Consider the following 27,234-nt stretch of genomic DNA (forward strand, 5'->3'; position numbering starts at 1 on the left):
TACAACTCAGGTGGATCCAGTTCTTAAGCAGCCACACACACAGCTAGACAAAACCTCAATGACTTTCTTCTTTCCATATCTGTGAACTAATAAAAGCTGTAAGTGGTAAATACAATCAGGATTTGCCACACTCCCTGATGGATGTTGGACCCCTAAAGGCAATAAAAGCAGAGCTAAGCAGAAGATAAGCAAGTTAGCTTGTTTTTTAAAAATTCACACTTCCTGGATGGGCAATATGGGTGTGTTTTACAACCCCATTCAGAGAAAATAACTTGACTGGAAATTTGTTACCCTACACACCAGCAGGATTAATATAAGGTTCATTATGCATTATGCTGAAGTGAGATTGTGCAAACACTCTTTAAGCTTTGGTGACAATGTGGCAGAGTCACGCTAGGAACTGGGAGTATAACAACAGCACCCAGCTGAACTACAAGAAGCCCAGGTATGCTTGTCACACAGGCCTGTAGCACATGTGCAGAAATTCATCTGTGTATACTTTTGTTGCTTCAGTAAAGGGAAGTATAAATAGCTCAGATTTCAGAAAATCTACTCAGCATGGAAATTTATTTGATTGAAGACCCAGCAGCAATCTATGAAATGATGTAGTATTTTTACCAGTGTTTTACACTCATTTAGAAGTACTGAATAAACTAATTCAGATACTTGAAAATGCTGTGTATTATATTGCATTTATGTACCTGTAACAACTCATTAATAAAGAAATCCAGAGATGATCCAGATGATGAATGATATCTGGATGATTTCCCAAGAGGGTATTCTAATAATTAATTCAGTTACTGTTGTAACAACAAATAAACCTTCCTTCCACTCTCCAATATCTTACTTGCAAAGGGTGCGGGGGGAGGGGGGGGGGAAATCTGTTCATGAGATAAATATGGAGAAATATTATGCTATTTTTACAGTCAGAATACTATCATACTTTAAATTTCTAGAGTGAAGCTATGGTATTATTACCATCTAAATACTTCCAGCGGGAGAGAATTAACAGTATCACAGTTGGTAAAAGTTAGTTATAGCAATTTATTGAAAAAAATACAGACCTCATTATGTAGCCAGGCTAACAATCCTATGAAACTGACACACAGTCACTTTGGCAATGTGCATCTTGGACACTAAAATAATCAATTTCATGTTAAGAGCTTGATTCTTGAAATGTCTTCTAAGGGAAACCTAATTTTAGTCTTGTCAAAGTGTGTGAGCTTTCAGCTATATGAAGGGAGGAATTCAATCATGAAACACTGACGTAGCAACAGTGATTCAGAAATAATGGGTAATATCTTCTTTATGTGGCTTCTCTTTTGAGATACTTTATCTTCAAAATGGTTACAGCATGAAGAAAATAATGACCATGGTATATCTTAAGGTCTCTTTTCAATGTTCTGGGAAAGACAACAGGTCATCTAATATGCTTTGGACAATGTTGTCATTCTGTAGTGAAAAGAGACAGAAGTTTGTTCCATAAATACATATGACTACAATGCATTTGCCATCTTTGTCCAGGAGTAAAAATCAGAGTGGAGATAGCAGCTGTGTGACTTTGTCCTTCTCCTTTCTTGTTTCGCTTTTTGTCTTCAAGACAGTTGCCTTATGTCCAGGAGCTTTCACAGTGCTTATAATGCAGCATTCTCTATGGGACACAGGAGCTTCTGATCAACAAAGAGAAGCTGAAAAGGGCTTTTATTTTCATTCCAAGTCCTTAATCTTCGTCACTTGAAGGACAATGAGTTGCATAATCAAAACTAGGAAACCTAATGGGCAGGTCTCCCCATTTCTTAAAAATATCATTTGTTGTTTTCTTGTCTGCAAACACAACCACAAAATTTCTAATCTTTAGACAAGGCAGGTCAAGACCTCGGTGAACCATCATATTTCCCCAAGCCTGCAAATAGAAGGAAATCGCATTTCAGATAAAATAAGACAAGACCACTATACAGAAACAAATACAGACAACAAGAAGAGTATGAAAATAAGATGTTCCTCACTTGTCCACAGTCTTTGCATATAATTTCCCCATTTGTCTGGTTATCAGCATGCTTATCTTGCAGTGCTTTGTTTTCTCTTATATGATAAAGACTTCTGAAAAACAGACAGCACCCATCAGAATCCATTGGTCATTCCATGTTACATACAGACATATATAAACAGTGAGTAAGACTGCTGAAATCAGATATGAAACTTAAAAAGTCATAGACTCTCTGACTGTTTGCAAAAATGCAAGGTCATGCTTCATGCTCCTAAGTAATAATGAAATACACATGTACTCCATGTCCCTCTTCATTGCATTTCAGGAGCTGCATCTGCCCTCACACATCTTAAAGTGGGAGCAGCAGGCTCTTGTTCTAATAACAGGCAGAACTATCTTGTTTTTTCAGGTGCCATGGAACTGTCAACAAAATAATACCTGAAAATTAAAGGCTTTCTTTTTATTCCCTGTAGTTCAACCTTAACCCTTAACAGAATCATTTGGTTCTGACTATGCAGACCTGCAGAATATGTGTACATTCTTGAATCATTTATTTAGGGAGTACTTGATCCTGAAAGTTACTATTAGCCTGTGCAGAAAGGAATACATACCATACTACATAGTAAGTGACCTAGTTTATAGTACCACAGAAGTTGCTTTTTTTTTTTTTTTTTTGGAGTCTTAAACTCAATTCACTTTGAAATTAGGAATAAGAACAAACATTTTGTTCAAGCTCCTTAACTGTAAACTCCATAGAGCCTAGGACCCAACAATATTGGAACAATCTATTTTTTTCTCACAGGGCCTAGAGGGTTACAGGCCCTGTTACAGCCTCGATGAAAAGAAAATCTGTTTCTGCCTGAAAGAGATAGAGTAGTTCATAAACACTTACTGGAAATCTTTTTTCACACTAACATGATGCATGTCTTCAATAACTTGTATGTCTTCTCCAGAACATATCGACTTGGAGCAATTTTTGCATAAGAATTTTATTAGTGAAGGATTTTTCTTGTATGTCTTGCGCTGATCTCTCATCACCTTCATTTGTTTTTCCACTATACTTTGCAACTGGAAATTATGAATCTAGAAACAGATCAGTAAGAGCACTCTAACATTCTGCTGGAATGACAGTTAGAGTTTTCTTTCTCAGTTACTTTACTGAGTTCACTGTCAACATGACTTCTAGTCAATTTTCCCTTGCTTGTGTGTTTTCTTCTTACCAACAGAAAACCAGACTTTTCAAAAGGACAAGAAAACAAATTATAAAACAAATATTGGCAAAAGAATTCAAAGCCATATGTAGTAACTAGTATTATTTTAAGTTATTCTCCTCTAAGCAGATTTCAAATAGAAAGCATGTCATACAATATAAATCAGTTTTCTTTAAAGGGAAAATGCAGAATTGCAGTAAATACCTTATTTAAATACTCTTCCTGTGGCATCTTCTGGACACGCTGAATAGCCTTATACATCATTTTCTCACGATAAATATTAACACTTTCACGTTCAACAGCCCCTGAGTCACTTGAAACAACAAGAGCATAGGTGCTTTCATCAGCCCGAGCTCTACCACGAGCCTGTAATTTGCAAGAACAAAAATAAACATCAAAATACTCCCTATTACATCACACAACAATTTTTCCTAGTTTTATAATGGAAGACATGCACTATTCAATATGCAATATCCCCAGAGTGCAGCCTTTTCCATTTAACTCAGACAGATGAATCAGTGGATAACATATACTATTTCTGTAGTATCATCCATGATACCTGTGAGAACTGTTCAGGAGATTCATGATTTGCATGTTTTGCAATGCCAAAACTGTCTATTTTGTTGCCAAAATATAAGCATGTATTTAAATATTAAATATATAAATACTTATGTTCACAAGTTAAATGAGAGCATGTATTAAACTGATATTCTGATATGTAATAATCTCTCTTTAGCTGATGATGGTGTGGTGTCCATACAATGGTGGTACAAATGCCTCCTGTATCAACTGGTCTGATGATCATATTCAGGTATCTCTTCTACTAAATGTTTTGTAGAACTCTGAACACATGCTACACCATTACAGAGAGGCAAAGTTTATATCGCATACGGACTGAGGATAGAAATTGGAAATTAACCTTGCTGCAAGAACATTTTCTCTTTTAGCATTCAAGTATTTAAAAATTATTTCCAAATGTCAGGTATATGATTCACCATTTCTCCACTGCAAAAAGAAAAGCATTATTAAAATAAGTTACGTATGCAGAAAACTCATACCTGCACCATGGCAATTTCATTGGTGACGAGGCCATAGCGAATAACGATGTTACACTCTTTGATGTCCAGGCCTTCCTCAGCTACAGTAGTAGCAATTAGTAAATTTACATTTCCACATCGAAATTTATCAATTACTTCCCTTTGCTCATTCTGTAAATGAAAATCATCAAATTAATTTTCAGTATTAGTTTCTGTTACCAGTTTCTTCCAATTAGTGAGTTTCAGGAATTACAGTCCCATCATTTCTGAGCTGAGTGCCAAACATCAAGCGGCTTTAACAACTTCATTTAAGCATCCTGCAAAAGATGGGAGTTTCTATTGAATATAACAGGAGTTCAGCACTGTATTTTGTGTGAGGAGGGAGCAGAAGACAATCCTTTTATGGTAATTGGGCTTGGAACTTCGTAGCCTATGTCACAGGTACTAGAAGATTTGCTAATAGAGGTATTCTATTGTTTTGAATTTTTTTAAGTACTTACTCATAGGACGGGATTTCTATCACTTCAGTAATTTCTGATTAAAATAAAGACTTCCAGCCCTAGTTCTAAAGCACTTAAAATTCCCCATAAGAAATGGAGACCATAACTCTGGTGATCAAAAAAAACAACGATACACTTAAAAAAGAAAATATCTAAATCACAGACTTCTGAATCAACTGGGTGTTTGTCACCAGCTTGAGCAGAGGAAAAAAAAACTTGCTATTTCCTATATTCACTTTCAAAATCCAGATGCTATTGTTTTGTTTGTGCAATGTGCCACAGAAATTAAATTTGAAGTTTGATAGAATTCCAGCAACTTTTGGAGAGAATTTTTTGAGAGAACTTTTTTCCTTGAAACTCAGCGCAGCATAAGAAAATGGACTCTGCCCAGCATTAAAACACACCATTTTTGATTAAATGCTGGTATGGGGAGTAAAGACCAGAACAGAAGAGATGTGAAGTACTTTGATTTGAAAATATCTTAAGTGCAAGTATACCAGAGAGATGTGATGTATGAAATCAACATAATGGTACAAGATGGACACAACTAAGTGATCATTTGTAATATTTTTGGTATCAATTTTGTCAATGGTTATGTGTCAGTGTGAAGCATGCATATACATTGGTGTAATTTGAATTAAGCAGTGATACTACCAAAAGACAGGAATAATCTCCTTTGTAGTGTTATTTTTTAATTCAGCAGCTAAAATATAATGTGAATTACAGTTTTCCTGATAAGAATAAACTCATTTAATTGTGTTTTTCCTCTTTCCATTTTGTTTACTTTTGCTTCCCATGCCCTGCTACAACTTGGGTCCTTTTTGACTATACACTTCTCTAGGCAACAGATGCTGCCTACTACTATTGCCATAGAATCCAAAACCAAAAAAGCTTGTTACTTGTGAAAATAAAATTATTCCAACATTATTATTTACATATCTTTATGAAGATAAGTTGCTGGCAGGTATGAAACCAGAACTCTGGGCTCCGGACTTCATTTCACTGGCCTAATACTAAGACAAGCTGTTTTCCAAAATCATGTACAAGAGGTAATGTTGACATGCATGGTTCTATACCTGAGTCATGGGCTTCATTTCACTCTTATGTCCAGAGCCAATAAGATAATGGGCCTTGATTCCCACTTCTTCAAATTTTGGGTTGTCCTTAATCCACTGGAAAAGAGCAAAGGCACTTAGACGAGTCTTTGTGAATACGATTCCTCGAGGTTCCTCAGTCTTTGTGAACTCCTCCATTAAAGTATTTCTCAACTTCATGAGCTTCTCATTTTCATTTTCTGGTTTTCTAGTCAACTCTTTCAGCTGTTTCTTTTTTGCTTTAAAAAGAAGAGATGTAAATTAAGAAAATGTAACAACAGTCCGAAACAAAATAAACCCCAAAACCTACAAAGCAAAGAACAACTTTCTATATAATTCTCCCAGCATGGCTAATTCACACTCAGTTTGAAGAGCTGTGGCATATGAATTATTTTTGAAGTGCGTTTATAGTCTCTAAAAACACACTAATCAACCAAAAGAAATCACCATTATCATACACTTTGCCTATATTTCATGGTGAGAATAAGCCAAAGGAAAAAACCTGCCTATACACACAAAGTTAGTATAGAGTCAAATGCACTGTAATAAAGAGCTAAATCACAGCTTGTAATATTTACAAAACTATTTTAAAATCACAGAACAAAAGTCTTACAAGGAGAAACAGATTAATATGCACAGCCTCAGAGCTGGTAATGTTTTTATAAATGTAGACATAAATTGTCCATGAGACATGAATTAAAGTAGGAATCCTCACTAGAAACATGCAGTGCAGTAGACTCCAGCATGGGCATGTTGTTATTGATACTGCAGGTCTAAGACATTTCAATGCACTCAGTGAACCATCAAATGAATGACTCTTTTCAACTGACTCTATTGACCAGAAGGAGGGAGGATTCATCAGAGGTTTTACATTTTAAAAAAAACTTCTAATATTTAAAAACCTATGTCATTATCAGATGATTATCAAACACCAGAACACTTCAAGGCAGGGACTGTGTGTGTTAGTACACTCTGATGTCATGACCCCGTGCAGACAATTGCAGAGTACCTAATCCAAGGCAATCATAGTCAATGTACCACAAACTGCTACTCCACCTAGACAGTGACTTTATGACTAGTCTTATTCATATTTTAGAATGTAATCAATCATAGAAAAACATACAAAAAGTAGATAAATGTAACAAACTCCCACAGTTTCCCACCTTAGTTAAATCTACACTAAGGGCCCCAGGGCGTTTATCACCTAAAGATGAATTCTGCTCTCAATGCTGAGAAATTTTAGATTTTCTTCTATTTCTCCTAACACTCTCAGTGGTGAAATCCTAACAAAATGGAATTTATTTTTCATTGACAGGTTCTTTGCACTTCATTTACCTGCAGAAATAAAAGCAACTAGAAATTATACTAATGACACTGAGTTTCATTTTTAGTTGGTTTAAATTTTTGGTTCTCAGCAACAGCTCACTACTGAAAATCTAAACAAGGGGGAATAGACATGTATGAAGACTCATTAAAACCATGCTGACATTATCTAACCTAGAGTTTTCATTCTTTTTTTTTTCATTTCTCAATGATAGCGAGAAAAATTTTTAGTTCATTGGATACATGAAGCTGGGTCACACTCTGCAGTATAATCTGTTTTCGTTTGCACCACCCAAGAGCCATGGGTGATAGGAGCAAACTTGTCTAGCTCTTTCTCATTACAAAGGCAGTAAAGGGAAAAAAACTGAGTAAAAATGTTTCATGAATGAATCCTAGTTCCAAGACTGATCTGAAAAAAAGCAACTAACTTTGGTCTTTGCAGTTTGATCTTTTGTTTAATTCTCTAACTAAACGTTCTTTTCCTGAAACTAACTCAAAGTCAGCACTCTCCTTTCTCATTATATAGACAAACAAACTTTGGCAGAAAGGGTTGGTTAAGAACTCATTATTTCATTACTTTTGTATTCCATTTGCTCAACCTTTTGCCCCCCAAGAGTAACTACTGAAATATGTATTTTATGTATCTGTTAAGAGTGTCCTCAGACACTTCACTGGATAAAAGCAGAAAACAGTTTTTCCTTACTGGAAGCAAAAATAAAGGTGCCTTTAGGTGGGAGCTGAAGAACCATTATTACATATTATGACATGATCCCACTATGATGTTGCTTAATGGATTCAAAACTGTGGGAAGTGGGATATCAAAGTGCTGTGATAATAAACAACATAGCAGTCTCTAGGATGCAATAACTAATGGGCCCATGCAAACCATTTTAGTGCAGAATTATGGATTTCAAATATTAAGTATCACAATGTATTTCAAACTCACCATGAAATAAGCCTATTAGAAATTCATCTGTTTCATCCTGCTTTGATACTGCTGGTTTATCATCATCATCATCATCACTCCTTACTGTCTTCTTACTTTTCTCCTCTTTATAAAAGTTATTTAGGAGATTGTAGGCATCCACCATTCGGATGGTGTCATTTATCTGGAGAGCATCATTGTATTTCTTCAAATGCTCTGCACAGACACGTTCCCTGCGTTTTTCTGCTTTTGCAGCTAGAAGGGAACAAAAATGCAAAAAAAGTCTTAGTATAGAACGACGCAATGAAATCCAAATCTGGGGTACATTTGCTTTGCAGTTACCTCTTTTCTCTTCTCTGATCACCCACTGTTCATATGTCTGAGTTCCAAACTCAGTCTTTGGATGCAGCTGGCAATAGTTTTGTATTTCTGTCATGATCTCAGTAATTTTCTCTTTAAATGGATCCTAGAAATAATTTGATTAGGCAAAGTAAGCAACCATCTTCTGGTGACAAAAACATTGGCTAGTATCACATTGAATAATTTTTTAAAATTTAAATTAAAGAAGAAAGGCTGTTAAGTGTGCTTAGTGATATGGAAATATACAGTTCAGAATATTACAAAAATTATACTAGGAAATAGTACTTTTAAAAAAAAATGAAGTATCATCACTTCAATAGTGACTTTTACTTTCAGCTTTAGAAGGCCTTTTGAATACATAACTCAAAATACAACTGATATAAGTAAATTTTAGTTCTATTTGACTTTACTGATGCTTTTTGAAACAGGAAAGCAACAACATTCAAATTAGCACTCTGGATCATCAAGTCTATAGAAAAAGAGTATCAGGCAAAAGTTTTTGATACCATACAAGACATTTTTAAAGGGAAATATAACTTTAATACTGAGGATATATTTTGAAAAAAACATACCCTTTTTTTGTCATCTGCAATCACAGTCTTCTTAGATGGTTCCTTCACTTGATTCTTTAGCTGGGAGGCATGCTCCTCAACAGTCATAATTCTACATGCATCAAGATTGGCACAGATCTGGGAGAAAACAAAATGTTATTTATTTAATATTGAATGAATTGTTTCACATGAAAACTGAATTAATGCAAAAGAACTTCTTATTTAGATATTGACATTTATATAACTTGACTTTCTTCCATAAAAATTGGATAAAGGCAGTATCACCACATGAAAGTCCAGGTCTTTGAAAAACATTTGAGATAAACTGCACAAGTTACTTTTTAGGCCAGAACTGATCCTTGCACACAGGAAAAAAACTTGTAGATCAGGATGCAAACCAAGTATTTTGAGAAGGAAAATATATCATCAGTACTTTGGAAGAATAGATTTTGGAGTACAAAATAAATAAAAATAATGGTGAAATAGAAAAAAATAAAATAAATACTAGGAATTCATCATAAAAGTAAGAGCTGTTATAGGAGTAGAAAAAAAATTTGAGATAATCTTTCCTGGAACAGGAAGACAGAGAATTTCTATGCTAAGTGCACAACTGAACTGGACTTTTCTGCTTTTGTCATTTTTCAAGGAGAAATTATGTGTATGTCATTAAGTAATAAGGGAAACCATAACATTATTCGGAGCAGAGAAAACAGTAAAGGAAGACTGACAGGTGATCTTTTTAATGTAGTCAGTGGTAGTTGTATATTTCAGCTTGCATATTCAGATTACAGATTCAGATACAAATCCCAGAATCCTATCACTAGGAATTCAGAGCTGATGAAAAGGAATTTTCTGCTTTTTCCATTGCCAGCAAGTTTTTGTGTCAAAATTCTTTGCAATTCTTTCTACTTCAATACAGCATAAAACATTCTTGCAGGCCTCACTTATTCAATATCATGTTCTGTTCTAGTCAGGAGACTAGAACAGAATTTACTAGTCAGGACTTTTGACTGCAGTACTGGGCTAAATTAGAGTTCTCTACTACTAATGCAAAACCATTTAATTTCTAGTTAAATATAGTTTCTTTAGGTATAGAATTTAACAGACTATCTTTAGCTAGGTGTTTGTGCAACCTCAATGAGTAACTCTAACTGAAAAAAACAAAACACATTTGTATGCTACCTGTATCTCACAAGTGGTTTCTGCTTTAAGTATTCAACATTATTTTTCATTTTTTGACATAAAAATGCTTATCTTAGTCACTCTAGAAATACAGATATAAAATACATTATGTCTCTACTATTTAGGAATACACAGTAAATTATAAGCCATCAATGGAGCAATAAGACTTTCAGTAACCATAAAATTGTACTACATTGTGGATTTCCTGTCTCTGATCTTAACTTGGAAATTTTTTTCAAGTGAGGCAATAATTTAACTTCTCTTTTCAGTAACCCTACTCCTCCTGCAAAGTAACCTTTATTTGTGTAAGGATTTCCATTATTTTTTAATGGTTATGAGCTGAACTTCCATGTACACAAGAAAAAAAAAATCAGATTGTCCATTTGGAGCCTAAAACTGATTTCAAAAGTTTTACTTAAACAAGACAATATCCTTTTGATGGTTTGTAAGTGTTAGGGCTATTTACTTTCAGAATATGCTCTTCAGCTTTTGAGTAGGATGTTGCACCTCCTACACCAGGTGAGGCTGTAAGTCCCAGAATCTGAGGCTGTGGGATCAGTGGTTTGTTTTCCTTTGCCAGCTTCCTGTTCTTCATCTTTTCTTTTAAGTAACGTCTCATTATATTATTGTAGACACCTTCCTTTTGAGTGTGATGACACTCATCGATGATGATGAGGGAAAAATCTGGAAAAAAAAAATACTCCTAAAGTGAATAATTCTATTTCAAATGCAGAATTTGTGTGACTAAATCTTGTAACAGGTAAGGCTGGTGTTGAAAAGAACCCATCAGTTTGTCTGAGGGCTAATGTACTAGGAAATTGAAGTAGTGGAGGAAGGTGTGGATGGATGCTGAATATATTTAATGGACTTTGAAACCTTTGCTACAGTCCTGATGTGCCAAGTAGTTTTACATGTCATGTAATGGAAAAGAAGACTTTACATTTTTGCAAAAACAATCTGATTATATAAAGAATTTCAGAGACATATTTCTCATATCTTACCAGTGGTAAGAATATATCATAGTTGAACTCAATACTATCTTTCATATCCATAACTGTGTCTGACAAACTACATATTGTTTGCATTTGAGAATACACAGAATATGTTAGAAGCCTTTCAGACATTCTTGAAAGGCTCATTGTGGTCAAAATACGCTTCCATTTTGTAGCAACACATAGATTTCCTCCCTATTAGTGTCCAGTTAAAAGATTTATATTACTTTATGGATGTGTTATTGGAAAAAACAAACAGATTAGTGGGAGCACAACTGCTCATCTCTCTTTTGTAGCGGAGGAAACCGATGGAAATTCAGACAGGTATTACATGCTTTTTGGTCAGGGTATATTCACATGCAAACCATATACTATACATGAAAGAAAAATAAAATTATTTTTTATTTCAAATTTCTCAAAAGATATAGAAAATATATCTTTAATCTTTATGCACATGCAGTCAGTGACATTTATTTCAAGGTTCTGAGCTGAAAGATTCAAGAACATTTTTGTTTCTCTAGCAGCAAAACTGGTTCATGGAGCTCCCAGTCCTTCTGTAGCTAGCCAGTAACTAATTTTACATTGTTTCCAACAATTCAACGTCAGTTTGTGGATATGACTGTAAAGAAGATCACTGAAATGATCAGGGTTAAACTCTTATATTTTTTTATATGGACAATTTCCACGGTCTTGTTTACACATTGATGTGTAAACGTATTGATGTGATCAAATTGTTACACCACTACAAGTCAGTTTTCAACAACTGGCAGCACAAGTTGGAAATTAACAGAGAGTTCAATCAGTCTCAGCTGATTTAGAACCTAAAGAAAGACAGAGACTAAACAAGGGAAGTTATATGAAAAAGGCTACATTAAATACTTCTGCTTGGAAAGTAAGCCAGTGCTCCATGTCACTGAGGAAAACTGACTGCCTTCACAGTTCAGGAAGCCAGTTTGGACAGGAGTGATGTAGTTTCAAATCTAAATTATTATTTATTTCCAAGATTTCTACACATTGCAATATTTTAGCAGCAGTGATGGTAGTTTCTCAGTTATTCTGCTAACATGAACTTGCTCCCTTTGATTTTGACCATCATCTCCATCACGCATATTCTATAACTACTTGTGTAGAAACTAACCTACCAGAAGGGAGGTGTTTCTTCTACTAAGGAAGGGATAGGATACACAGCTTTTAGAAAGTCCATACAATGATTTAAGCCCTTGGTAAAGAGAGTAAACATTTGATAAAATGCAATTAAGAGAGTCCCCTCCATTTCACTGAGGCTGGAATTCCATGTTACGTGTAATGCAGACCTCTGTGGAAACAGATGAAAAAAGTACGCACAGAAATCTGGGGAAAAACTTGTAACTAATTAGGATGATTTATAAAGGCTGAGAGTTAACCAAGTCACAGGCATAGAAATGGAGCTGGCTGTGTTCATGCTTGCTTGGCTTTGGTCCAGCTGAACCTACGAGCACAGGTGTAATAGCACAGGAAAAAAAACCCCGAGGTGCAGGGCAGCCTGAGTTCTGGAAAAAATGTAGCTCCTTATGAAGGAAACTTCACAAAGTGTGAAACCCATTCAACCCACTTCATTACACAATCTGGTTGGGACTCAGCCCAATTTGAAACAGGCCAGCAGTTCCAGTAGAAATGTTCAGATGCCTCCATACTGCATTCCAAAATTATTCAGATGTAGGAAAGTTTATTAACTTAGATATAGTGGAGAGGAAATAAGTATAAGAAAAATGCTGGTACTCTGCCTAGGTTAATAACAAGGCATTCTGAAGGGGGGAATGCAATTCCGAGGTACCCAAGTGGCTCTGCAGGAGTCAGTTTGGATCAAGCAGTACCCCAGTCAGCACTAGGCACTGACAGACACAGACCAACCCCTCAGGTTTCTCTGCTGTCTCTGTGACACCCAGACCAATACTTTTATCTCAAGGCCATCATTTTAAATATCACAGCTCTCCCCTACATCCCTCATCATCTGAAAAGGAGTTGTTTGCAGGCAAATAGAGGGAGAAACTAGCATCTCACAGAGGAAGATCACTGCAGCCCAGGCCCGGGAGCTGACCTCATGGGCTGTTCTATTTGTACCTCACTGACAGATAATACTATTTCCTTTCTGATCTCCCACAGATACCTGCCACTTCTGTATTCTGGGAAAACAATCTTGCCTTCTTTATCTTTTGCTTTCTTCAACTTCCTTCATGTATTGTAGGAAACCATTATATCTGCTGAGCTCAGAGAGACAGTTATAAGCCACCATATCACTATATATTAGCAAAATTACAAGGGTTTAAAGAATATAACTTTCACAACAGATTGGCTTTTATCTTGTGTTCCACTGTACTTCTCAAACTATCAAGTGCATTTGAGTTTTAATAGTTTTTTTTTTCTCATCCTGTATATGGCTTCTATGTGATATGACTCAATGCTCTACCAAGCTTGGAAAGTGGAATCAGTACAACTGAATTTGCAAAAAGTTGTGCTTAAGAATTCATTTAGATAAAATAGGAAGCATAACAAGTATTTAGTACAAATTACCACAGAGTCTAATTTTGGCCTGCATGCTTATTAATTGAGATCTGATTTTGACTACAGCTTGTATTTATAAAATGAGTAAATTGAAAAAAATCCTATTGAATGCGGCACGTTTTTACTCTGCAATTTTCCAGAATAGAGGACATACTTTTATACCCTCTGTAAAAATTTCAGAATAAAATACTTGCCTGATAAGTGGACACTTTCTTCATCTTCCTTGGATGCATTTAAAAGTGAGTTCTCAAGGATCTGTGCTGTACTGATGATGACATCATTTCTTCTGACAACTTCAGGAAATGAGATTTTCAGCTGAGAATCACCACTTAAACCAATAACCTGATACCAACGTTTCAGGAATGGACTAAACTCTGTTTTTAAATGCTGTTCTACCAGTGGAACCTGAACAAAAGTTTTCAAATAATTTAAAATATATTAAACACAAGTTTAAAAACACATGCCTGTTTGCCACAAATGTTGTTAGATGCACAAAATAAAATTAAGCAGCAAAAATCCCCAAACCAATTTGCCCCCTGAAACCTCTCCTGTGAAATCTTTTTGTCCCAAGAACTTTGGCTTAACTGAGCCTTTGAAAGAAAGAACAAACCATGCATGCTCCGGCCATTTAACTGAGCTTATAAACTGCTTTCATATTTATCTTATAAGAGGATATGAATACTGTTTATAATTTCAATAAAATTCTTTAATGTATTTCTATATTTTAATATTACAATAGAAGATTAATTTGTATGTGCTAAATTAACTGCAGAAATTACAGCAATTATCAGAAAATCTGAAAAAACATTCCTTAACTACTGTGAGACTCATTAGGTGGCCTTCATTAACAAATTGAAACACAGAATGTGAAAAGTATTTTTATTTTTCAAAATTCATTACAAAATGAAATTGTGCTTTTCCCAATAATATGGTTATTACAGCACATCTAAATTTGCACTTTCACTGGAGTACACGAACATAATTTGTGCTTGCACGAGGTTGATGGTGCAATGGAGATGATAGTCTAGACCTGTATGTCTCTAAACACAATACACCTGGAGAAGTTGAGAATTGTGTTTATATTAATTTTACAATGTCTTTATTAACAATGCATGATGTTTGAAAAATATTATTCTTTAAGAAATGGACCAACTTACCTTATTAACAAGTACTATGACTTTTCCAGGCTCTGATGCTCTTTTCTTCTTATCCAAGTGATCTTTGGTAATGTAAACTGCCACTCTGGTTTTACCACTGCCTGTAGGGAGACATATTATAATATTGTCCCCATTCAATGCTGGCTTTGCCACTTCCATCTGGTAATCTCTCAGGGTCAGATCTGGCTCAGGTGAGGCTCTCCTCTCCACTTCATCTTCATCTAAGGGTAAAACAAAGTATAAGTTTCAAACAGGAGGCACAGAACATGTATCAGAGGAGTGAAAAAATGTCAAAGGGAAAAATATTAATTTACTATCAGAAGCATCTTCTGAATAGAAACAGCACACTAGTATAGACAAGGTTGCTCTGAGGACCTGTGCAACTCTGGATCAGAACTGCTCCCATTCAGTCACCACTCAGGGCAGGTGGAATAAGCCACAGAACAGTTTCACTCATCTATGTTGAAATGATTGCTATTAGGTATAAATTCAAATAATACAGTTCAGTAGCACTGGGACCAACAAAGGGTGTGTTTGGAGCTGCACTATTTATAACTTAGCCAAGCTTCTGTGATGTTCTCCTTCACCGACACTGAAATTTATTTGGTTACAAAGGAGTTACCTTTTTAAATACTTCCCAGAGAATGAAAAATGGAACCATAGAAAGAAAAAATATATGGAATACTTAAAAATGGTCAAGGGAGTTATAAAATATAAAGACCAAATAGATAAGAAAATTCAATTGCCCATACAAGATGGAGCTAACTGCAGAATGTATCACACCTACTCATGGTAGATTACATTGCTTCTTAGCCTGACACATACATAATGCAATTGGATGTTCATTAGAAAGCCACATACATCTGCCACCTAAGGCCAAAGCCTTCAATCTCTTATTGGAAGTGCAATGGTAGAGTTTAGCTCTATGGCTCACAAAAGAAACAATGTTCTAAACATAAAAGTGAAAGAAAAATGCTGTTGAATTATTTTGAGCAGTAAGAAATGCACATCAAGTCTCAGAGTTTACATATATTTAGGGAGTCAGAACTTATGTATATATATCTTAATATCAGAAGGATTTATTTCAATTGAGTTTTCATGGGTTTTTTTCCCTACAAATAAGTTTAGATAACTCTTCAAGTATTAACTGCCCTCCTTGAAGAAAATGTACAAATTCATTGTACTAGATTAAAAATGAGGGGAGAAAAACCGTAGTTTTGTTTCCTGATGATATCATTCAATGCAGAATCATGAGGATTTTATTATCACTGATACATTACACACAAAGTAAGTATATTTTTCTAGTATTCCTGATTCCATTAAATAAAATTAAACTAACAAAAAGTAATGAAGCTTGATAAAACACTGCTGATGGAAACATCTGAATGCCATTCTAAAGTGTTTTTTGCTTGTTTTGCCTTTTAGTGTGAGTGCAGTGCTACCTGGACACAGGGACATTTGCACCAGAGAGTACTTGCTGTTACTTAATCTGACTTCTACTACTCTCTTTTGAGGAAGAACATTGTTTGCTTTCTGGTTGGCTAAATTCAATAGCTCAATCATATTGAAACTAGCACTTTATCACCCATCTGTTTGGTTAAATTTCAGTTCCTTAACATCCTCAATTAACAGACCAGGCCTGAAAAATATTTAACTTAGCTCTCTCCTAGCTTCTTCAGCCCTTGTTTAGATAAAGGCTAATACAGGAATCTTTTCACAGATTAAAGAATTAAATACCTAAAGATTTTTCATCATGCACATTATAACATTAGGGAAGTTGTCTGCATTAAATTGCTGCTCTGGGCTAAAAGAAACATGATAATTATTCTGTTGTCCTACCTACACAATTTTAAAATGTGAAATGAACCTTGCACGTAAAAATGCAGCTGAATCGGCATGATTCTTTGTATTAAAATCCACATCATGTCATTGTGTAACAACACCATCCAAACATCTTTGTTAATACAACAGCCTTACTGCAAAATTTCAAATTATAAAATCCATTAATAGTGCATTTGCATCTTCTTGCATTTTTTTTCTCATTATTACTCTCACTGAGTTTACTATACATGACTAAAAAGCATGGACTAAAAACTTTTAAACTAGTTGTTTTTAAAGCCACATGTATACAGCACATATAGGAAATAAACACTGTGAAAAAATCTGTTCTCCATTCTTCACAAAACTGCAGTGTTTGGTTGGTTTTTTTTTTTTTTTTTTTTTTTTTTTTTTTTTTTTCCTGGATTACTGGACACAGCAAATGCCCAATTTGCTTAATTGGACAGACAATTGGAGAGACACTTCAGGATTCTTAAAGGATGAGGCCATACATACATATGTGCTGCCAAATGTCATGAGCCTGGCTCAGCCTGAGCAATTGATACAGTGTGCCAGCCTGTCCACAGAGCAGGGAAGTTCCCATGCCCAGACATTTCATGTGACAGAGTGAGTCAAAAAATACAATGTGACTGATGAGCGTCCTCAGTTGCTAAAGAAGTGCAAAATAAATTCTTCGGATTTAGCAACACACAGACTATAATCTTAGATGTAGTGTAGCAATTTAGATCTGAGCTATCCTGAATGTTCTGTGTACTTACAAAATATGTGGATTCTAATACTTCAAAAGCTTGAAACTATTTTAAAAGTATTTATAATAAACACTTGGCAGGCATGGGATACATAACATTTACAGTGACCTTAATGATGTAATAGTAGGTTTATTTGGCCCAGTTGGCTTGAAAGGTGTTCAGATTTTTTTTTTCTAGTCCTTGTACAAGACATAGTCCCAGCATACATGTTATAAAGGCTACATTCCAAAAAGCAGTTCTTGAATTCTATATAGGTAAACAGGCTGATCACCATGGTGGACAACTCCAAATTTCTTTTGCCTGAGGTTTGAAGGAAAAAAAAAAGACAAAAAAAGTACTGGGATACTTTTACAATAGCAGTGTATAGTTTGGGTCAGACTTCATACATAGCAAGATAATACCTGTCTGCTACGTATCATTTAAATACAGTCCAATATCTAGTTTTAAACTGTATTTAGAACATGCACATATGTTACATGTGAGATCCAAAAAGATCTTCAGATACCAATATCCATTGCTTAGATTGCTTTTACAAATAAGGCTACTAAAGTACTTGGGTCCAAAGAGGACCTTCATTATTGTTCTGCAGGTACCCAGAAGATGCTTCTGCTCTTTCACAGCCTCTAAAACATTACTATTCCCTCTCACCCTATGTGGGGGTCAGGCACAATCTAGCTTCTCTCTGAGAGCAAAAGAAACATGTCTGTGTGGCAGCATTATGAATATCTGTCCAGGTGATTGCACTAGATGACTTCTAGTCCCTTCAGCCTATGTGATTTCATCATTCTGCCTCACTGACCAGTTTGTACAATGATGATGTCTAGAGCCCTGTTCAGATGATTTCAGTAAATCAACTGTTTTGGGGCTAGGACTTAGGTCCAGACAATTAAAAATGGCATCTGTTTTCCAACAAAGAGTAGGTCTGGCATCTAAATACAGTGAACTAGAGTTTACAGTGAAAGAAGGCCCTCCACTGAGTTTTATTTTAACCCACTCGCAGAGTACTTCCCCCAGAGCTTACTTTGCAATTACTAAATAATAACAGAAGAGAAATGCACCTGAATCACTGGTTGTGCTGCTCTGTTCCAGATTTTCATTCGAGTTACTGACACCTCCATCTCCTATGGAGACATCTGACTCTAAACAAAAAACACAAAGAAAAGTAGCATAATAGAATAGCTATACAAATATTAATGGAAAATGTGTATTGTTTGCTCTCCCCCTAAGTTGTTAAAGTAGGTTAGATGAATGTCAGGTGGGGATGGCTGAGATCTAATTTTCTCTATTTTTGGTAGAGATTAAAAATATTAAAAACATTATTCATTTTCTTATGAAAGAAAATATGGAGTGGAAGATTAATATAGCATGGCAGAGGTAAAGCACCAAGGTCATGATTTATTGCCTAAAATCAGGGGTTGCAGACATCATCACCTGCAAAATCCCCTTTAGTCCTATTTTACTGTATCTTTCCAGAAAGGTGAAAAGCAAAAAAAAGAAAAAAAAAAATTGCTGGCAAACTGAACATTCCCTTTCTGCAAGCCATGAGAGCTACATCTGTAGCAGAACAAAAAGAAAACCAGAACTGTGATGGTTTTCTTTGTTTGGATTTTTTTGTTTGTTTGTTTATTTTTTTAAGTTTCTTGATATAACATGAAAAGCGCAAACCGTAGTTCCCGAGTCAACAGAAGCAGTGATGAGCTACAGAATCGCGCGGAGCGGGAGCGGAGCAGAGCAGGAGCGGCCGCCGCGATGCCGCGGGCTCCGCCGCTCGGGCCCCGCCGCGGAGATCGCCGCGCTCCGCTCGCCCTCTGCCGGGCCCCGCATATATAGGATATCCTGCATCCTAATATACATACTTTTCCCAACTTATTGTCCCCAAAAAATTATTCATAAAGCAAACTAGTTTCTGTGAATGAGAATTTAGCACTGAATGGAAGTTACAGTGTCCTAGAAAGGAATGCCTAAAACATACACTATAAAGCCTTGGTGAGTGAGGTGGGAATTGAACCTAGTCTGCATTCAGTAAACTTATGAAGCTATCTTAGCTACCACTAGGAGTCAGGTTTTAGTAGTTTTTCTAACAAATGAATGCAATCAACAGAAGGGCACAAAAAAGAAGAAAACCTCACAAGTTACAAACCATGTTCAAAGACATGTGACAAACTAATTAGTAGCATTAGTAGGAACTCCCATCTATGAAGATAACACTGCTCTCTCTTGCTTTCACTTTGCAGGAATCCACATAAAATAGGAAAGAGAGGACAAAATTAAAATTGTGTGTGTATTCCATATGGTCTCCCATCTTTCCTTCTGAAAATCATGAGAATATGAATCCATAAAGTGTTTTGTACACAATTATCTTAATTACAATGTGCAGCATGCATTATCTCTCAAACAGAAAACTTCAGTGGTGATGTGAAATGCAAAATATTCATCTTCCAAATGAAAGGTGAACAGAACAACATTCTCCTTTTTCAACTGTGGCAACTTACTTGAATTATTTTAAAAGAAAACAGATTTTTAAAAAAACCAAATCAGTAAGCATATCCAAAATAATGAAGATAAAAGAGTTATTATTCTAACATCTGTTTTTACCACTTTTGCTAATATAGTCACTTTTCCCTTAGAGTCCTGCTTGCACATTGTAATTCCGAATTTCACAGGAAGACTTCACAGGAAGATATTCAGTCACTTTACACTGAGCACTAAATAAGTAGAGAAACAATGGAATGGAATGCAATGAAAAGCAAGCCTTGAAAAAGCTGCTATTATTTGAATTGTTGCTTATATAGGTAACTGCAGCAACTTAATCCAAGTGTTGACCTCCTCGACCTCAAGAATTTACTTGCTTTTGTGTAATTTTGTGTGTGTGAAGTTTCTTATCTGTGTTTTTGCATGCTCAATTTTTCTTTAGTTATCTCTTAGGCTAAGTGTTCTATTTCTACTTGTTTTTATGGCCTTACTGCTCTCATACCTTCTGACTGTCTCTGTTTCATCTGCCTAAATAAAAGTGTCAGAGGAAGCTCCAGATACAAGGCAAATGGCAGTAATTTCAAATTACTCGAAAACCTTCTTCTTGAAATATGTCCTTCTCAAGACATAAAGGAATCTGGGAGCGTACTGCAAAACTGACAACACTTGACAGCATCAAATTACAAACTAGGTGGGTTCCCGGCTCACTTGGAAGTAGAATCTGGGTTCCATTTCTATTTTAATCTGCCTGGTGTAAAATTACAGTCTTATGAAATCATGAGAAAGGATGGAAATAGGAAATAAAAAAAGACTGGAGTGCTGTTAAGTCTGAGTGTACAAGTGCATTGATGTCAAAGGTTACTGCACTTGAGGATGGCTGAAAGTGAGGCAGCTCCTCTGCAGAAATCTCCAAGCAGCACTGCCTCCTGGCAGCCCTTGTTACCCTGCATCTACACTGTTACTTTGGTTCATCTCACAGCTGTGTGTTTACAGTGAATCCATCAATTGTCCCCACTTACACTACTTTGGTTCATAGCACAGAGCTGGTGTAGATCAGAAGAAATGAACTGTCTGCTGAAACCAAATGGGATTTGTTCTAACTACTTACAGGCACATACTCCACACGACTGAAATCAATCTGAACCAAACTGATGGAATAGATGTACTCTGTACCCCCTTAGCCATTCCACTGAACAGATCTGCTCAACTGCCCAAGCTGCTAACACCCACTCTATTAATTTCAGTTCTATGCTGAGACAATAGCTTTTTAGCTACAATTAGCTAAAAAGTGAATAACTTTTTAACTTAACAAGTTAATAACTGATAGATCTAATTTTCTGTAATCCTCAACCCAACAAGAGGCAAGTAGGAGATCTGGCTAACAGCAATGAAAACCTACCCTTAGTAGGCTCAATAAGAGCCTTAGCTTTATCCAGAAAGAATAATCCAGTGTGATCTATTTTGAATTATCATTAAATATTTGGCACCTCTTCTTTATACTGCCAAATTATGTTCTAACCCAGGAAAATCAAGTTGATAATTTTGCTGTAGTTAATAATTCACTACTTGCTACAAAGCAGTGATATCCTGCTAGTATCATGTGAAATGAGAAATAGGCTAGTACTGCTGCACAATGAAAGGCTTCAGTTTTTCAGAGCCATAAAAAAAATATATTCATGTTTGATAAAAAGAGAGCAGCCTTAGCTGTCTTACTCCTTTGGTTGAGTAAGCCCACTAGTATAATTTGAGGCAGGATTTACCTTAGCTATAACTATTGTTTGAGCTCCATGTGAACTTGGAACACACACGGTTCCTGAATCATGCAATGCATGTTTGAAAGACTGGTTCACAGCTGTGTTTGGGCATTGCTGCTGGTAATTGCTGTTGCTCATTATCAACTCCCAAGGCATGTTTTTAAGAGTGGATCTGTATGAACAACAGGCCACAACCATTCCTAAACATTTTTACTAAAAATGTACTTCTGAGTATGTATGTAACATGAGAAAGGCTGATAGCCTGTAAATAAAAAACCTTAAAATGAACAGAAAAAATAATTGTTGGACAACACTGAAGGACTTTTCAAAACAAAAACATGCTTTTCATTATAGCATTTCCAGCCTTCTAGACAGAAGTACTTAATACAGCTGCAGTTTTAGTGGTATAAAAACATTCCTCTTATCTTAAACTTAGTCAATACTGTACAGAGCTGTCAATGTTAACCCAATGTTGTCATTGGATAGTATAAGCCTACTATGTGTGAAACAAAATATTAACCTAATAACATTAATATTTTTATCAAAAGTATTAAATATATTTCAAAAGTACTAATTTATACCAGATCAAAATACCAGTTAGTGGACAAACCTGACACCACAGAATTCTTTTCTATGGATGTTTCCAACAGACTGCTCTCACTGCTGAAACTATCATCCACATTTTCTTCCTGTTTCAAATTCTCCTCTATGACGTTTCCTGGTTGGCTTGTAACTTCTGTTTCTTCATTTGTAGTCTGCTCCATCCCATTTTGTTTACTCTCTGTTCCCAGAAAATATAGAGAAATTCTAAGGCAGTTCTATAAAACATTTTATTTCTTTTAGTGTGGAGCACAGAGAACACAGAACTAACCTGTATTTATCAGGCACATGACAGTATATAACATATGGTCTTGGTCTTGACTCAAATGTTATAGTTTGGAATTTTGACCTTTATGTAAATATCTACTAAGAATTTACTAATCTACAATTAGAAACTAAACTTAAAGAGGTTAATATATTTATTTTTATTAAGTTCTCAATTTCTGTGTGTAGGTGTTTACTAATAACAACATATTTTATTGTAACAAATCACAGGGGGTCAAGCTGCAATGACAAAATGTAGCATCACAGTGCCCAATGAAGCTGTTTCCTCTCTATGACAAGCTCCTGCAACCACACACTTTACATATCTACACACATACAGGACTGTGTACATGGAAAATTACTTATGCTCTTTTAAGAACAACACCATTCATGCTTTACACATTAGTCTGTATAGTGTGTTTTGGGGTCTACATCACCCAAGATTACAAAGAAATTGTGGAATAAATGCATTAATTCAGTAGTCCATCAAACAACTGAATTAATCCTCAGTTTCATCTTATATAATCTGCACTATACTGAAAATTCAGAAATGCAAAATGTGAAAAGAATTGAAAATAAAAATATGAAAAGAATATTAATAATTTGTATATTTGTTACTTTGTTTACCTTACTGATGGCAAAGTAGTGAAGACAAGAATTTAAGCCTCACACAGCTGCAACACAGAATGAAAATTAGGATCACAATAGCTGCTGAGCTATTCCCAGCACCCAAGTTCCACTCAAAATGATCTTCTGAGGCTCTGACTTGGTTGGTCTTGTCCTGCAGACTGCAACACTCAACCATCTTTTACTGCATCCTCAAATATCACAGCTGCCTGTCTGTGTCTGGCAGAACCATCCGATTCCTGTCCAAAGCTGAAAGAGACACCTTCATGTCCCTCTTACCTCAATCTTAATACTCTGACCCATATGCAGCAACTAAAAGCACAGACACAGCTCTGGTGAGCTCCTCAAGTGAGCAGGCTGAAGCTGCTAAATGGAAAATCTGTTAAAGTAATTTAGTCTCTAAAATTTTAGAAAACATATGGGGACTAAAAATAAGGGATAAATTATTTGGGACTGCTTTCTTTTTTATATTTAAGAATACAGGGGAGCACTGGGATAACATTACAGTATTGTAAACATTATACAGGAATGAAAAGGAGTAGCCACTCTACTAGTTTATTGCATTATTTTTAGTAAATCTTATAATGTTTTGAGACTTATGAATGTCTTAAAGTATGCAAAGTACTTTAAAATGCCAAAAATATTTGTAAACAGTTCTGTATAGGAAACACTTGTATTGAAGAAGAAATTCAGGTAAAGTCTGTTTTGTTTGTTCAAATTAATTTTCAGAGTATATTTTATGAATGATTATAAAAATCACACTGAAAACCAATGTGTTTTAAAAGTAAGATTCAGTTTAATTGCAACTAAATCCACACTGTTATAATTCTCATATTGCTTAATAAGGATTTTTAGTATTTAAAAATCTATCAAGCTACATAACTTATCAATGAAATCAATGAAATCAAAAGCATTAGTCCCACTGTCACAATAAAACAATATGGTGGGAATCCTGCATTGCTTCTTAAGTAACGGAACAAAAAGAAAAAAAGAAGATATATTAAAAATCCACACATCAGTACCAGTGAAATAAGATGATTACCTCCTGTATTTCCACTTAAATCATCTGCAAGGTCTTCATGCTGGGTTTCACGGAGAGCAATCAAAAAAGAAGAGAACCAATCTTTTTTCTGGACTATTCTGCTCAGTAACTCCCTTGCACCATCTCTATTCCCACGATTGTCAGTAACAGTGTGGATCTGGCAAAAATAAAAAAACAGAAACAACCCTCAGACTTCAGAAATGGCCTGAGCATAGGTGCATTTCCCTGTCATTATTCAAGCATACTGAAAAATAAAGATATAAAGTGGACCTGCCACTCATCAGAAGAGAAGTATTGCAATTTTGTCCAACCTCATGTTCATCACATATGGTTTTGGGTAGGATATATAAAACCTATGAGATCTGGAATTTAATTGGAGAGAGACTGGTAGTACTAGACAATGGTTACAATAGTAACCGCTATATAATAATTCTTAGTATTGTGGAATAACAATTGGTGTTCAGCCTGGTTCAGGGAATGGGAAACCTTGATTAAGGAGAAATGGTGTCACACAGTTTACCAAAGCTCAGACTTAATCTGTAACATGACCTCATACATAAAAAAGAACATTTCCCTTCTTAAACTCTGGCTTCATCATCTCAACTCCCACTTAAAGATACAATAGCTGAGCCTCTAGAAAGTGGCTATTGCCCTTAAAGAAGCTACGACAGCGTCCCAAGGCTGTCACAAGCAGAATTTGACATCTGATCACATGAGGAACAAAACCCCAAGTGCAAAGCAGCTTGAGCCAGGTGTTCAGTCTCAAGGGCCGTTTTCTCAAGGCTCAAGAATCACCCATGCCGAGATGCAAGGAAATAGGCAGGCATAGCAGTGGGAACACCTGAGCGATACATGACTAAAAGGAAGTGTGTGGAAAGTGGGAGACATTAGGAAAGCCTAAACTCCACTGGGAGTTTAAACTGGCAGGATCGTGAAGGGTATCAAATGGTTTGATGGAAATACCAGCAAAAAAACAGCAGCAAAAAGGTGACCCAGGGGGGACATGAGGACTTCTTACCAGGGAATGGAGTCAGTTGCTTCCTAAGAGGCCTCTGCATCTGCCTGCTGTGTTACCATGCCTGGCTCCCTTCTAATTAGGGTGCATCTGATCACTGCTGCCACCTGATGGTGACAACACATTATGTATCTTACAGTCATTTAACTGAGATGGAGCATAAAAACTACCTCAAAAGCAGATGCAAAGGCTCAGAGTGCAAATGTGATGTAGCTACACCCTTAATTTACCAGTTTTCCCCTTATTGCCATGGCAATTTTTATTTTAATTTGTTCTAACACTGTTTCAGGATATCAATTCTTTTTGAGTTTCAAATAGGTTTCGCATTCCAGGCAAGCCATTCTTAGCCAAGTGGAATAAACACTTCCTTGATCTTGTCCAACTGGTATTTCTGCTCATGTCACTGCCTAGTGTGATAGTCCTTAGTGAACCTATAGGAAAAAAGCTGATGGAAAATCTTGCTTTATTTTAACTCAGCATTATTTAGCACTTAACAGACCATCTCTACTTCCTGGTATGGTTCAATGGCCAGAAGACAATGATCTTCTGAGCCTAAGGTCTGTGGCAAAATGATAAGTAAAGTCTGACATATTTCTTCCACTTAGATACTGCCTTGGTCCAATGTTGGTCCTCTATTCTGGCATTTTCTTTGCCAGGCTCTTAGCTGGCATCCCACCTGTTGGCCCATTGTCAACAGTCTTCATCGGCTTACCTGGACCCATTACCTATTTTCCCTCAAGTCTGTGAGCTCCCCTTTTGTTTTTGCGTTTACTATGCCATTTGTAGTTGTGGCTTCCTACCTGCCCCACAGCCCCTGGGGCTGGCCAGTGCCTGTGGCACTGCCTGCGCCCAGACTCACCCGATCCACGTCCTCGTCCTGGAAGATTCCCATCTGCAGGCACTTCTCGGCCACCTGCACGGCGCGCATCCTGTCCACCAGCGTGCCGTGCAGCAGCTGCACCAGGTGCACGCAGAGGTCGTGCTCGGCCTCTTCTGCCGGCGAGGGCAGCTGGCTCAGGCTGGGGTTGGCGTAGCAGGCGGCCAGGCTGCAGCCGCCGCGCTCCAGCGCCTGCAGGAACTCGCGGATCCAGCCGCAGCCGCGGGGCCCCCGCTCCACGGCCCGCAGCAGCTCCTCCGCGCCCGCCGCCGCGCCGCGCTGCAGGGCGGCCGCACGCACCCTGTCCTTGTCCTCCGCGCTCAGCGAGGGGAGCTGGTCCAGCACGGGCTGCGCCTGGATGATCTGCTTCAGCCGCGGCCTGAAGCAGGAGATCATGTACAGGAACCGCTCGTCCCGGGTGCCCTCTGCCATGATGGCGACCGCGGCCCCTCAGCGAGCCCTGCGCTGGCCCGGCTCGGCTCGGCTCGGCCCGGCCCGGCCCGCCCTGCCCAGCACCGGCGCCGCTTTCGGTTTCGCTTGCGGGGGCGCTGCGTGAGGGCCCGGCCCGCCCGGGCGGCAGCTCCGCGCCGGGCACCGCTCAGTGCCACTCCTCGGTGTTGGAAACGAAACCTTTGCCAGTAACGAAACCTTTGCCAGTAACGAAACCTTTGACAGTAAGCATGAGTTGAAAATCCGAGTCATAAACGGAAACATTTAACTTTCCTGCTCATGAGAGCGCACTTCCAGCGCTGCTGACAGCGTTTCTGAGTTTTGGGCGCTGGCTGCTGCCCCGGCACGCAGTGGCAGCAGTGGGGCGCTTGGCTGGTGCCTGAGGCTGTTGGAAGGTCTCTCCAGAGATGAGGTTTCACCCATGTCGTACCTGTCACTGAGCTTCAGAAGCAGTCTAGGTTTCCATTATGGGCGTTTGGGGAACCTCAGTGTGATTCTGAGGTTAGGCAAAATGATGAACTGAGAGTGTCTGGGTTACTGTGTTCAATTTTGGTCTGGGACAGTTCAGGAGACTGAAAAATTAGAGTCCAGAGGCTAACAGGATTGAAGAGCCTGTCACATGTTTGAAAGAACTATGTTTATAAAGCCTGAAGAAAATAAGGGCCAGGGGAGATCCAGCCACAGT

At 37.1% G+C, this 27,234-nt stretch overlaps 1 protein-coding gene across 2 annotated transcripts; it reads right to left on the reverse strand.

Moving 5' to 3' along the window:
* Positions 1-1,024: 1,024 nt before the first annotated feature.
* On the reverse strand, positions 1,025-26,812 carry IFIH1 (interferon induced with helicase C domain 1). Of its 2 annotated transcripts, XM_030277377.4 has the most exons (16): positions 26,082-26,807; positions 24,208-24,364; positions 22,285-22,455; positions 18,507-18,587; positions 14,861-15,081; positions 13,898-14,108; positions 10,637-10,854; positions 9,010-9,126; positions 8,420-8,543; positions 8,099-8,332; positions 5,812-6,068; positions 4,257-4,406; positions 3,403-3,564; positions 2,880-3,070; positions 2,007-2,100; positions 1,025-1,903 (listed from the first exon to the last, which is right to left on the reverse strand). In XM_030277377.4, exons 1-16 carry the CDS (start codon positions 26,529-26,531, stop codon positions 1,721-1,723), a joined length of 3,021 nt encoding a protein of 1,006 aa, XP_030133237.4. In that variant the 5' UTR covers positions 26,532-26,807; the 3' UTR covers positions 1,025-1,720. The 2 variants fall into 2 exon arrangements, with proteins under 2 accessions (XP_030133237.4, XP_030133238.4); XM_030277378.4 differs by lacking the exon at positions 22,285-22,455 and having other exon boundaries at positions 26,082-26,812.
* Between the last annotated feature and the right edge of the window lie 422 nt (positions 26,813-27,234).

The sequence above is a fragment of the Taeniopygia guttata genome, chromosome 7 (assembly GCF_048771995.1).
Source record: "Taeniopygia guttata chromosome 7, bTaeGut7.mat, whole genome shotgun sequence".
NCBI classification, from domain to species: domain Eukaryota; kingdom Metazoa; phylum Chordata; class Aves; order Passeriformes; family Estrildidae; genus Taeniopygia; species Taeniopygia guttata.

Coding starts and splice junctions, on each gene's coding strand:
- IFIH1 (XM_030277377.4), bottom strand. CDS start 26,531: ATGGCAGAGGGCACCCGGGACGAGCGGTTCCTGTACATGATCTCCTGC. Junction 22,456..24,207: donor TTTAAGTGGAAATACAGGAG/GTAATCATCTTA, acceptor TTCTGGGAACAG/AGAGTAAACAAAATGGGATG. Junction 6,069..8,098: donor TCTAATAGGCTTATTTCATG/GTGAGTTTGAAA, acceptor TTCTTTTTAAAG/CAAAAAAGAAACAGCTGAAA.